We start from the raw sequence: 14,408 nt of genomic DNA, 5'->3' as shown, positions 1-14,408 counted from the left end.
TAGCATTCCGGCAATCTTTTTACTTTTCTGTAAATATGACACAACGGATAGCTTTAGAACAAGCTAACATCACTACGATCCAGGCATGTGCTAGTGGTACCGTTCAGTAGTACATAAACCCCTCCAACAAACACACCCTAGGCCAGAAACAAGTTACAAAATACAGTCAATATGACAATTAGTACAGAGTAGAAACCATTACTCTTAGATTCTGCCCACTTTAAAAAAAAAAAAAAAAACAACTTTATACAACGACTGAAATGATGCCTTTCTGCTCAGACACTCGGGCACTACACACACAGAGAACCCTAAAAAGCCGTGGTCACATTTTGGTTTTGTTCCAGTGGTACGCAGTCACACGAAACGTTCTGTCTTTTCCGTGGTAAACACCGGGTTGAAATGGATAGCTGCTGACTGAAAAACCTCTCCGTCAAAATGTGTAGGCTAAAAAGCCCCGACATTACAGCTCTAATAAGGATTGTTCCGAAAAGTCCGTAGGAATTTTGTAGAAATGGAAGTTAGGAGATTTCAGTGTGTCTTATCTCTTTCTTTCGTTTTTGAGTAAACAAATACTGGATTTAAAGTGCAGCTTCTTCCTCGCCTCCCCTCGACTCCTCCTCCCACAAGGAGAGCAGTTCTTTATCAGTGTTCAGAATCTCCAGTCAAGGTCACCCTGGTGGCAGTCAGGCCCCTTTGTTCCGAAAGTCAATGATGGCCTTCCACAGCGTGCACAGCATCCCTCCCCTGTTTAAAGACAGAAGAACAAGCTGAAGAAAGCTCTCACTTGGAAATGCCCTTGAGAGGGAAAAAGGACTTCTTCTCGTTCAGCTCCTTTGGTGAGCGGGAAGACCCCAGGTTTAACAGGCTTCACGTGTTCCGTGTGCATAGTATTTCCCACCACCCTTCTTCAGTCCTTTCCTTTCCACCACGGAAAGTGTCGAGGACAAAACATCATTTTACATTTTGAGCATTTTTCCAATGTGATCATATATACATACATACATATACATATATACATATATGTGTGTGTGTGTGTGTGTATAGTTTTTTTCAAGACAGGGTTTTCCTATGACGCTCTGGCTGTCCTAGAACTCGCTCTGGAGACCAGGCTAGCCTACAACTCATGGAGATTTGCCTGCCTCTGCCTCCCGAGTGCTGGGGTTAACAGCATGTGCCACCACCACCCAGCAAATGTGTCTATTTAGAGATGGTTGCTAAGTTACGGATCTACCTGGACCAGAAGAGAAAACTGACAAGCAATTGTACCAGATGATACAAATCGTTCCAGCTGGTAAGTAAGTAACCACACCCACTATTTTACCAGAGGACCACAGGCTACCTTAAAGTTCTTCACGGAAGCCTGAATGGGATCTGCGTGACTTCGGTCTGCAGTCTTATTTAAGAAATCCCTTCCCGTTGACTGTCCCATACTCAACAGAGATACTAGTTATTAAGAGTTTCCCCACATAGCCTCGCCCAGCTAATTTAGCTTAGCGTGAGGGTTGAGAACCAGACCCAGCCCTTGCTGAGCCGCAGCGCTGGTTAGAGACCCCCCCAGGGCAAGGACCCAGACTTCCTGTTGTAAACTGAGGGTCTTTCCCTCGTGGTAACCAAATGTAAGAGGAAGAAAAGCAATACCTTAGTCGGAGGCACTTCAAGTCGTCACGCGTGACGTAGTAAAGGACATCCACCAGCGTGTAATCCTCAGCCAGAAACTGCCGAGAGAGGGAAGCATGCACACGGTGAGCTGCATGTACCGTGAAGGAAGAAATAAAATGTGCCCACAAGGCAAGCGTTGCTAATAATCAAGAATGAACCCAAAAGGAAAGCCATTATTAAAAACAACAACCCTCTGGAATTAGCAGAGGAAAAGCCTTCTGACTTCAGCCTCAGAAAGAAACACGTCGATGTGATTCCCGTTGCTCACAGATTAGAGGTGACGCACGCAGGCTTAATCCTGATTGTCGTTATGCACGCAGGCCACTCACGGCTCGCATCGAACAAGTCTCGTTCTCCATAGCTCTTTGTTCCCAAGCAGTCAGACAGTATTCTTGGGACATTATTGCCTGTACATAGTCTCTAAACTTACTTTCCTTAGCCGGCAACACAGACCTCCCTGTAATTCCCTGCAAAGCCAGTTCTGGGTGGAAATGGAGCTTTTAATTATAGCAGCTGAAAGGGAAGATGACTTAGCGGGTCACTGTTTAGTCTCCCTTGGTTGTGATTTGAGCCCGAGAGGATAAATATTTTGGAGAACTTGGTCAGGTGTATGGTTTTCCCCTAGTGACAGAGTTACTTTGACTTAGGTAGCAGTAAATTGTTAAATGTATGTCTCTAAGGAGACCCTAGATTTTATGTCGTTCATATATTGCAAAAATAAAAGTTTATTTTGGTTATTTAAATGTATATGCATACATCTGAAGACAGTATGGTATTATTAAGAGGTTGTCTTTTCTTGCAAATGGAAAATACAACAACTTAAAAAAGGGAGTTTTTATTTCTAACTGTGTAAGGATGTGTGTTTGCACATGGGTATGTGCTCAGAATGCAGGCATGTATGGGCTCCAGGAGAGGGCACTGGATCCTCTGGGGCTAGAGTGATAGGTGGTTTTGAGCCACCAGATGTGGGTATTGGGAACCAAACGCCAGTATTCTATAAGAACTGTACACACTCTTGACTGCAGAGATCTCTCTCCGACTCTCAAATAGTACACACACACACACACACACACACACACACACACACACACACACGTTATACATGTGATGTTACGTCACGTGCTTTACATGCTAACTGTAAGAGTATGGTGGTGAGAGAGGAATTTGCTGTAATAGACACAATGTGGTTTGCATAGCGAGTATTTCTGACATAAATTCCCCAGCCACATCTACTTTTGTCAAGTAGCAATGAGTAGCCACTGCCTAGCAGAGCTAGTAACACTGCAAAAGAATTAAAAGGTTAAGGAGTAGCAGCAGAGGGGGCCATTTCCCTTGTACTCCTGTTCATTCCCTGCTCTTCTTAACTTCCCTTCTGTAAACAACAGAATCCTTAGAGGCCATGAAAAACTATGCGGTATCCACTTCCTTGCCTTTGTGCATCCCCCACCCCATGGAGAACAACTTCCTTTCCTGGTCTGTCCTGTCCCAGTGTATACAGTTGGCCAACTTTATAGTACGTTCTACCTTAGAGTCACTCATTGCACTCTGGGAGAACCTTACACATGCACACATGCATGCATCCACACACATCTCCACATACACCACATATACCATACTCCACGCACATGCATGTACACACCACAGAAAAGCACAGCACACACACTGACAGACACACACACACAGAGACACACACAACCACATACGCGCATATACGTACCACACACACGTATGCAGATATACGACACACACCAGACACATGTGCTCACACACCACACACATGCACATACACACCACACATAGACAAGAACACCATACACACAGACACATGTGCACACATATACACCACACACATATGTACACCACACAGACCCATGTGCACACACACACAGAGCCCTGCAAACTCCATGTCAGAATTTGCTAATGTAAGACTGTTATTTTGTTTTTTTTAAATCAGGGGAATTCATCTGTCTCTTGTAATGTATGAACCTCTGTAGGGTGGGACTGGCTCTGACTCGCTGAGAAGTATGTCTCCCGTGCCTAAGGTGCCAGTACATAGAGAACTGAAATACCACAGGTCCCACAGATAGCGCCTCTTTACCCGACTTATAGTGTCTTCGTCAGCTCCATTTTCCCTCAGCCAGCCAGTAAGTTCAGAGTCTTCAATGGCTGTACCAGGAGCGTTCAGGTGGCACACGGGAAACCCAGGGGTATCTAGAACCAAACGTGGGGAGAATCTTTAGTTTCACAGAAGCAATGTAGAACCCTCAGGATCCGTGGGAATTTTGTGCTCATTTTAAACTATTAAAGGCTGTCAGAGACTGACTAATAAAAAAGAACAAGTTAGCTGGCTACATGACAATATAAATAAAACTCAGACAAGCTAATTCTACCAGTAAATGGGAAGTCAGAAGTCACACTGTAATAAAATGTACTTTGTACTTTCATATAATTTCTTAAAACTAACTCTGCGTGCACCGATCATGCCTTGTGGTTTTCCTGCAGCCAAGAGAAATAGTTAGCAGAGTACTATACAATTACAGTCTCTTTCTTGACTATTTGTAATAATACAGAAGGGCCAAATAGTAAACAAGGAAGGGCAGCTACAACGTCCCAATAATTAGCCAATGAGATTCAGCTGTGAGTTCTCCTAATGCTTATTCCTTCCCTGTTTCAAACGATGGCCTTTTCTTACTGTAAGCTTATCTTATGGACGCCACTCCAGATTTGAAAGGAGGAGAGCCAGAATATGCTGACACAGAGTAGCATTGTTTGATTCTCGCGCTCTCACTGTGAAATCTTCTGTCTGTTTTTGTTTTTTCTTTTTTTTTTCCCACAGACAGGGTTTCTCTGGGCAGCTATGGCTGACCTCCAACTCAGAGATCTACCTGCCTCTGCCTCCCAAGTGCTGGGATTAAAGGCTTGATCCACAGACGCTGCCAGCGTTGTGAAATCTTGACAAGGACTAAAAGAGGGGAGAATCTTGTTTACCTCAATAATGCATTATCTCTGAAAGAGTAGCCATGAGCATGCATTTCTGTTGTGCTCATAGAAGATGAGCAGTTACTAAAGTTAAGAAGGAGATCTTTAAAAAGGACTTCCAGCTGGTGAGGGGAGGGGCAGCTGCCTGCTAGCCTTCCCAGCCTTCTGTGGCAGCCTGGTTGAGCAGGCGTGCCTAAACGGGACAACTCTGAAATCCTCTGCTGCTTACCTATGGGTTGGGACTTAAGTCTCAGGTGCTTAATTTCTTGGTCCTTTTCTTCAATGGCTTGATGAAGGAGTGCCTGCAACTCTTTCTCTTTCCGAACCAACTCTTCAAGTAATCTGCGAGAGAGACTCTGGTTGGTTGACGGAATAAGAAAGCAGGAGGTAACAGTGCCTTTCTAAGCTCGGCCTTCTTTCCCAAGCTACAGCAAGCATAGGGATTTTATAGAAATAAAAGAGTCAGTCGTGGGTACCAGTGGCTCTGGTCTGAAGTCAGGGAGTGCATGTGTCATGAGCTCTCTGTAGACAAGTCTCCGATCTGTGGAGACTTGCAATCATCCTTAAGCTATGAAAATTTGAGGAATAACTTAGGCGAGGCTACCTCTTATATCGGGCTCAATAAAAGTTAATGGTTATTGTTACAATTGTAGCCATTACTGCTATCTTCTTTCTCCCTTCTTAGGCTGGGTTAGGCTAACAAGCATTTAAAAGCACAGCCCCGTTTCTGGTACATTCAGTTCTTAAGGTGGGTCTGGTGTGGTCCCAAGACGCAAAGATAAATTCTGAGGTTCTAACATGACTTCTGCCTGTGGAAAGCCCACTAGCAACCAAGAACCAACCAGTGGCCAGCTCGCACTGTCCAGCCTGTTTCTGTGAGGAATCACTACACAGCTTACAGGAGCTGGTGTCCTGGCACTACCTGGGTAATCCTTATTCACAGTTCTGCATATAATTATAACGTATATAATCATTGGGGTTGGAAAGATGGCCGAGTGTTGAGGAGCACAATGTTATTCTTGCAGAGGACCCAGGTTTGATTCCCAACACCTACACGGCAGTCCACAACCACCTCTAACTCCAGTTCCAGGAAATCTAATACCCTCTTCTGACTTTGAGGGCACCAGGCACACACGAGGTGCATGGGTATACATGTGACCAAAACACTCATACACATTAAGCAAATCTCAAAAAATAAAATACATAATTATTAAGGCCTTTAAGACCAATTATTAAATAGCCCGCAGCTCTTGGCAAGCCAGCTCTGTTTCATTTTATGACCACTGATAGATTTACTTCGGGACCGTGCACAGCCAAATGCTGGTTTCCTTCCGTTGACATGCCGAGCAGACAGCATGCTGTAACTTCGAGATAAGCCTGCACCTGTAGACTGCCACACACTTCCTGTGTTCATCTTAGACACTGCCCAGTGCCTCCCGGCTTCAGTTTTCTTGTTCGTTAGGAAACTCCTAGGAAGGATTACTGTACGAATTCCATGAGACAACATATATAAGTAGAGGCCCCTAGCTTGCGCCCCAAGATCTCCTCCATGCAGGACCTAAAGATGAGGCCCTCGTGAAGGAGATGGGTCACAGCAGAAGTGAGTGTAGAGGTGGGACAAAAGTGAGGCACAATAAGAGAGAGAGGAGGGCTAAAGAAGATAGGTAAGCAAAGAGCCCTGCAGAGAAAATCCTGTGCACGGTTAGATGGGTTAAACAACGGGGGCTGAAAGCAAAGGGCCAAAGAGAGACTTTGTATCAACCCCAGCAGGTGTGGTGCCCCAGTATGGGGAGCAAACTCTAAATGGATTTTCACTGGGCGATTTTGGTCTGGAATGTATCTTTGTCTACCCTGCTGATTTACAGAGAGCTAGGAAAGGATGGCATATGGCTTTCTTACTTGCTATGTTTTATCTTTTGTGTCAGGATCTCTCACTGAACTTGGAGCTCACAGATGCAAATTGATTGGCTGGGCACCAAACCCCAAGGGTCTTCCCCAGTGCTGGGATTACAGACAGGTGACACTGTGTCCAGCTTTTATGTGGCTGCTGGGGACTGAACTCCTGCTTGCATAGCAAGCCATCTCTTCAGCCCCTAAGCTTAAGATTTTTAACACCAAAGTTGCCCCCTTTCCTAAAATACACCCACATCTCCTACACACACACACACACACACACACACACACACACACACACACACACACACACAGAGGCAGGCATGTACACGCGCGTCATTGAGCAAGCACCCTGTCATTGAGCTACCCTCCCATAACAACATTCAACTGGAGATAAGTCTAGGTAGTAAGTAGCCTATCGTCTCTGTACTTGGGAAGTAGGGGCAGGAAGATCAGGAGTTCAAGGGTATCCTTACCCACATACCTAGTTCAAGGCCAGCACAGACTACATGAGACCTTGTATAAAAGGACTGAAAAAAAATTTAAATCTTAAGAAATAATAATATCCAACTGAATGTTCAAAAGGTCTAAGATAGACATTATCAATCCCTGCGTATGCGCTCAGTGCTGTTAGTAAACTGTCTGCCCTTCTTCCGATCATTTGTAAAGAAAATGTTGAATCTCACCTTACATTTCTGATGGTTTGGGGAATTTAGAAAAACCTAAAAAGGAAAGAGGAGGCCAGTAGTTCTTAGAGTTCACAGATTCAACTGAGAGAGTGCAGAGAAAACACAAATGTGTAGATTATGACAAAAAGGTAGCTGTGCCAGAGGGCAATACAAAAAACATGGCGGATCCCCTCTATAGAAATGGATAGATTTCGGAAAGCAAGACTTCAGGTTGAGCCAAGAGGACCTGAGAAAGGACCTGTGACCAGATGAAGAAAACAGCTGGGAACTGGGGTTCCGGGAAACTGCAGATGTCATAAACATGGCAGACAGAAGACCGTGCTGGACAGTGAGGTGAGCTCGAGGCAAAGCAAACAGGCAGAGGAGAGGAGGGAGAACTACATGCACTTCTGAGATGTTTAGAAATGTAGGTCCTACCCACAAGCCCAGGAGGACAGGCAGAGGTTTGAGGGACAGACAAGCAGACAGAACAGCTCTTTGGTAGCGTTCCTGCAAAACTATTCTGACCAGAAACCATGGTAGGTAGGATTGGAGCAACCCAGTAATTCAGGAGGCTTCCCCCTCCAGAAACCAGAGCAGGGGTTCCAAAATCAGGTGTAGTCAGGACTGAGTGGCCGGGTGAAGCAAAGCGATCCAGTCTGTGGCAGCTACAATGAAGGGTCAGAAGAGGCACAAGGCAGAGCTGTGTGTCAGAGGACAAGGCCGGCGTGTGGATTATCAGAGTCACCGCCACCATATTCGAAAACATCTCCCCCACGAAAATCACCAGCGATAAGCAGGTGAAGTTTAACTTTTAAAGCCTTAAACTTACAGTAAGAAATATGTCACCTTTGTCACCATGGCGGACAGCTATATCTTCAACTAAGGTTTCTAAATATTTGAACGTCTTTTATTGATTCTCTAAAAAGTTTTCATTGCAGACTCAGAGCCATAAAGCCAGTTTCCCACATGTCAACAGGGACCGGTGCAGGAAGCTGTAAATCACAAGTACTCAGACTTTGAACTGTGCCACCAACTGTGAAGAACAGGAGACACTCGCTGCTCATTGGGTAACTGGATCAGATAGGTTCCAGGGCACCAAATTCTCAGCGACAAACCCGATACGTCACGACGCAATCACAAATGTGGCCAGGAACCTTCAAGTTCCTGAGTGCGAAGTTTAGTCCTGTCCCTTTGAATACAGGGGCTTTTTATTTTTCTTTTTTTCTTTTTTAAATACATAACTAACTAACTGCTGCTGTTTTGGCATCTGTGATAGCTTTTTTTTTTTTTTTTTTTTAAGATTTATTTATTTTATGTATGTAAGTACACTGTAGCTGTCTTCAGACACACCAGAAGAGGGCATCAGATCTCATTACAGATGGCTGTGAGACACCATGTGGTTGCTGGGAATTGAACTCAGGACCTCTGGAAGAGCAGTCAGAGCTCTTAACCTCTGAGCCATCTCTCCAGCCCCCCAGGGGCTTTTTCTTTCTTTCTTTCTTTTCTTTTTTTTTTTTTTTTTTGGTTCTTTTTTTCGGAGCTGGGGAGGGGCTTTTTCTTAAAGGAACTAGATATCCCAAGTCATGGTCGATCTCTGTCTCCCGGAAGGACTGGACTGCCTGAGTCTGTTTCCAAGAGGGCCCCCATGAGGTCACAACTCAGTTATTCTGTAAATCCCAGGGTACCCGGGGTAAAGCAGCAGGTAAGTGCTCGAAAGCACCATTTTACAAGAGGCTCAAGTCAACCTCTGGTATTTGACACAGAAAAGCAGTTAGCTTTCTGAGCAGGGGTGAGAGGACCATCCTGTGTGGTCTGTGGGTCAGAATTTTGTTTGTTTTTATATACAAGGTTCCTCTGTGGCCCGGTTGTCCTGGAATTCACTCTGTGGGCCAGGGTGGCCTTGAACTCAACGAGATCTACCTGCCTCTGCCTCTCCAGTGCTAGGGTTAAAGGCACACGTCACCACACCCAGCCCCGTGGGTCAGACTCTTTAAAGTAGACCCGGATTATTCACTGTTAGAGGAAGGAGAAGAAAAGAAACGAGCCCGCACCCTCCCGTTACCTGTTAGTTTCCATCTTCATCCTCCCAAGCTGCACATTCAGCGAGCGGTGTGCATTCTGGGAATCATGGGATACGGTGGAGCTGAGCGTGCTCACCCCTGAGGTAGCCACGGCATCCTCCGCGACGGGCTGGGGCCTCCGCGCGGTTTGATTCGAAGGCGATTCCTCGTGTTCATCGTCGACATCCAAGTCTTCCGGATCCGCCGTGTCGCTCTCCGACGCGAGGCTGAAATGTGGCCTCAACTCTACGCGGCAAAACACGGTATTAATAAACGCAACCAGCTGACTGTTGGCCTCCATGCGTTAGGTGGTATCAGCCCCCATGGGATCCGCCCAAGCTGCTCTTCCAAGGAAAGGCGAGTTTCTGTGCGTTTGTTCAGATTGGTCCTCCGGGCGGGAAGAGCACCTACAGGGCTCTAAAGATTGTTCTCAGAGCAAGAAGTGGGCCTGGGGCTGGAGAGGTGGCTCAGTGATTAAGAGCACTGACTGCTCTTCCAGAGGTCCTGAGTTCAAATCCCAGCAACCACATGGTGGCTCACAACCATCTGTAATGGGATCTGATGCTCTCTTCTGGTGTGTGTGAAGACAGCTGCATTGTCCTCATATATAATAAATAAATAAAGTCTTAAAAAAAAAAGAAGTGGATCTGTATTATCTATCTATCTATCTATTTATTTATTTATTTTATTTTTTTATTTATTTTATTTTTTATTTATTTTTATTTTTATCGTCCTAAGGCCACCATGGCTTCTATGCTCGGCATTTCTGTGCCTGGTCACCACCACACTGGAGAGGCAACAAGGAATACTCAATGTTCCCAGTGATCTTCAGGACAGCCAGAGAACAGAACTCCTCAGGGACGCACTCCCACTGCACTCTGTTCTGTGCCATCAGATTGGAACAGGGAGACCAAACACTTCTTGAACTTTTATTTCGAAACAAATGCTATTTACAGTAGCAGAGAAATTATATAACACAGAGGGTGTTCCCTTGTACCTACCAGAAGCTCGCCCTACGCTTAACATCTTGTGTGACTTCAGAACTGCTGTCCAAACCAGGAAATCAACATTGACAACTAACTCCCTCTCCCTCTCTCTTTCTCCCCCCCCCCTTTCATTTCTAAGAACAGGATCTCTGTGGCCCCCACCATCCTGCCTCATCCTCCCACAGGTTGGGATGACAGACCCACTTGACAGCATACCCTGACACAGTGACTGTTAAATCTATCTCTTTTCTGATTGATGTTCTCTCACTACAGTGAGGGAATGGCTCTTCTGGTCTCTCCCAGTCTGTGACTACTATTCCCGTGCTCTCATGACCTTTGCTCCCTAACCCCCCAAATAGGCTTAGTCTTTTTCAGGTAGGGTCTCTGTAGCCCAGGTTGGCCTTGAACCCATAATCTTCCTGCCTTAGCCTGCAAAGAACTTTAAGGAGAGCTGCTCAGATATTGTATACCATGCCCTTTATACTTGATAAAATGATTAAATGATGATCAAATAGACTGCATTTTTTTTAATTTATCATAGACATGATGCTGTGCCCTTTGTGCGCCCATCATAGCAAGAGGTGCACGATGTGTGGGTCTTATTATCGCTGATACGTCCTTGGCTGAGGAAATATCCAGCCCCCCCCACCCCCCTGTCCCATCAGAGTTACTATTTTCCCTTTGCAGTTAGTAAACACCTTGTAAGGAGAGACTTGGAAACCATTCCCTATCCTGTCTCGTCACTGCCTTGTCTACTAATTTTAGCAGTCCTTGCTTGCCATGATCAGGTCGCCCGTGGTTGTGTGGTAGTGGTTCTATTTCCCGCACTCCCTCCACATTTGGTAAATAGAACTCTATTGTAGCTACGGGCTGACTATGCCCTGTATTTATTTATTCGATTATTCGGGTAATCCATCCTGTCAGGCTTGCTATAGTTTGGGTCTTGAGTTTCCCCCCAGAAGGAGAAAAGGCTCAGTTCTTAGTACAGCACCACTGGAAGGTGCTGGGGTCATTATGGGGCATATGTCACTGTGGGTTGTGGAACCTTGGTCTCTTGCTTCCCAGCCACAAGCTAAGAGGCTTAGCCCTGCCAAACACTCTCACTAGGACATGTCCCCACAAGCCTAAAGCCCAATCGCGGCCAAAATAAACCGTCTCTCTTATAGACTGATTATCTGAGGAATTTTCTATGGTGATAGAAGAGTGACCAGCAGAGACCTATAACCCAATATTATTTCCACTTCGTTTCATTTTGCTGTTTAAATTTCGGTAGCATGGACTCATGGGAATTTCTTCAAGTCGGATCCGGTGTCCTTGTAGTAACACCCCCCACCCCCACCCCCACGCTTCTCAGAGCCCTTCCTGCTTTTTATCACCACAAGATGTCTCCAGTCCTCCTTATATCTCTCCTACCTCAGGCCTGAAACCAACCGCTTCAGCAGGAGCCCAAATTCCCCCTGTCAGAGAATGGTGTCCAGAAGCTACAATCTAGGTCCAGACACACTTAGGAACTTACAGGTAATAAAGATGCTATGCCCACACCTGCGAACCAGACAAGGCATTCTTTGACCAGAGAGGAAATTCCACAGTTTTGAAGGATTCCCATTACTCAAACATTGGTGAGGTGGTAAAATATCTCATATTGATCCTTTTAGGTTTCTGTGTCCTACCTTTAAGATACAGGCACAAAACTTAACAGCACACGTGCCTAACCCATGCACACGTGTCTCTACAGACAGACCTGACTAGTGACATCTCCACATACAAGCCAGGCACAAGAGCTCTGCTTAAAAGCTTTGACTACTGAATAAACTGTCCAGCTACTTCAGAGGTTTGTCTTGGAGCAGGAAGACACTCCTCACTCGTGTCTCAAACCTTGGCTCACCGACACTATGACTTTTGTGTCTCACTGCCCGTAGAGCGAGAGTAGGTTTAGGTCAATGATTTCCAAACCCAGCCGTGCATCGAAGCGGCCAAAGAGCTGAACTCAAAAATCAATTTCTACAGCTAGAGTATAGAGGATTCTTTTCAGGGCCATGAATATATTCTCTGTGATGTCTAATGGTGGGGAGACATCATTACGTTCACCCAGACCCAAAGATCGTATAGTTCTAAGAGTGGGCCTATGTGACTGGACTCTCGGTGACTAGCCCAAGTTCATCACCTGTAACAAATGTGGCTTCCAGGTGGGGAACGCTCACACTGGGACAGGTTACGTGCATGTTGGAGCAGAAAACATATAGGAGGGATGGAGGGCTGGCTCAGCGGTTAAGAGCACTGACTGCTCTTCTAGAGGTTCTGAGTTCAATTCCCAGCAACAGCATGGTGGCTCCCAACCATCTGTAATGAGATCTGATGCCCTCTTCTGGTGTGTCTGAGGACAGCTATAGCGTACTTATATAAATAAAATAAATAAGTTTAAAAAAAAAAAGAAAACATATAGGAAGTCGTGACTTTTCTCTCAATATTGTGATTAATCTAAAACTTTTTGAAATTTTTAAAGAACCAGTTCCTGAGCCTTAACTCTGGAAGACTATTGCCAATTGGTCTGAGATGGGGTGGTGAGCTGTGACTTTTTGCTGAATTTGTTGGAAGAATTGGCATTCACCGGTTAAAAACAGCGCCAAGGAAACGCGTCTATGGGCACAGATACCTATACACTGAAATTCATTACTATTCGGGGCATCTTACAGCTTCTAGTTCTTCTGTCCTGGTGTGCAGACTAAAGCAAGACTAGTTATGCAGACTAGTGATGAACGTTTGCTCAGAGTACCCCTGTGTATATTGGATGTACTAAATGAGTGCTACTTGGTGACTATGGTGGTTAAAATGAGAATACTCACACCCCATAAGCTCATGTAGTTTGGTGACACTAGTTGGGAAGGCTTAGGAGGTGTGGAGGAGTGGCCACTGGGAGCAGACTTTGAGAGTTTAAAGACCTGAGCCACTTCAAGATCCCCGTTCTGCTCTATGCTTGTGATTTAAGAGGAGAGCTCCCAGCTTTCTGCTTCAGCCATCACGCCTGCCCTCCGGCTTGCCTCCCCACCACGGTAGTGGTGGTGGTGGGTTGCTCTGGAGCTGAAAGGCCAGATAAACCCTTCCTTCTACAAGGTGCCTTGGTCATGGTGTTATCACAGCAAAAGAAAAGTAAGACAGCAACTCAGAAATGACTTTTTGGAAAGTCAGCAAGTGCTCTTAAAAAAACGCCGAAGTCAACCAGACTCGAAATGGCAGAGGCGGACCGACCGACCCAGAACACATGAGCACTGCTTATCTGTGTACACACTAAGTAAGGAGCTCTGACCTGGAACCAGGATGGTGATAGCTGTCTGCACAGCCTTCCGAATGATACTGTCCAAGGCAAACATCCAGTGTGGCTTGATGTTATGATTCCGGAGAACTTTATTGACCTGGAAGAAACAGTGACCTTTAGCCTATGTTAATTTTTTACATTATTTTTTACTATTATTCTCCTCCCCCAAGGTGTGTGTGTGTATGTGTGTGTGTGTGTGTGTGTGTGTGTGTGTGTGTGTATTTATGATGCACGGGCATATATGCATGAGGAAGAGGAAGAGGAAGGCTACAGTTTTGGAACTCAGCACAGCCAGAGGACGTCGTAAAATCGGGGAGAGTTAAAGGGGTTGTCAATAAAGATAATCCCTCCCCTGCAGTGTCCTGGATGCCATCTAACACAGACACATGCTAGAGCACACTCACGATCTGGAAAAAGTCATGGGAACAGAGTACAAACTAGCATTGGTGTGCAACCTACACCTCGCCACCATCCTGATCGTTTTCTTCTTTTCCCGCAGCTGTTGCAGGTGCCTGTCTATACAGGGGAATAATCTGCTAGAAAATTCTAGAACGCCCAGTTACACAAATCATCGTTGTAAAGATAACCTTTTACAATGGCCGTGGATGTTCCACCCATTTAAACAGACACACGCCCGACCATTCTGTCCTTAAAAAAAAAAACCATTGTGAAGTACACAGAATAGAAGACTTCCGATGTCAATCATTCTTTGTTTGCTCAGATGAGTTTTAATAGTATAAAATTAGCGATTTTCAACCACCAGAGGCACTACATGCCCTCATATTGTTGTGTGGAGGCCCTTATCATCCATCCTTAGGACTGGGACTTGGGACTCACTCAGATCTAA

At 45.4% G+C, this 14,408-nt stretch overlaps 1 protein-coding gene across 3 annotated transcripts in view; it reads right to left on the bottom strand.

The window, feature by feature from the left end:
- Positions 1-14,408, bottom strand: part of Map3k5 (mitogen-activated protein kinase kinase kinase 5) — a 207,858-nt gene continuing 193,450 nt past the window's right edge. For 2 of the 3 annotated variants that reach the window (XM_087575895.1, XM_087575901.1), the window contains 6 exons: positions 13,553-13,658; positions 9,265-9,508; positions 4,868-4,980; positions 3,758-3,870; positions 1,639-1,715; positions 1-744 (listed from right to left, as the gene is read on the bottom strand). In XM_087575895.1, coding sequence (XP_087432021.1) covers positions 684-744; positions 1,639-1,715; positions 3,758-3,870; positions 4,868-4,980; positions 9,265-9,508; positions 13,553-13,658 — 714 coding nt within the window. In that variant the 3' untranslated portion in view covers positions 1-683. 3 annotated transcript variants of the gene reach the window in all.

Source organism: Rattus norvegicus, chromosome 1 (assembly GCF_021556685.1).
Source record: "Rattus norvegicus strain SHRSP/BbbUtx chromosome 1, alternate assembly SHRSP_T2T, whole genome shotgun sequence".
In the NCBI taxonomy this organism is placed as follows: domain Eukaryota; kingdom Metazoa; phylum Chordata; class Mammalia; order Rodentia; family Muridae; genus Rattus; species Rattus norvegicus.
Note: the sequence above shows the minus strand (reverse complement) of the source record. Positions and strands in the feature narration are given on the sequence as shown.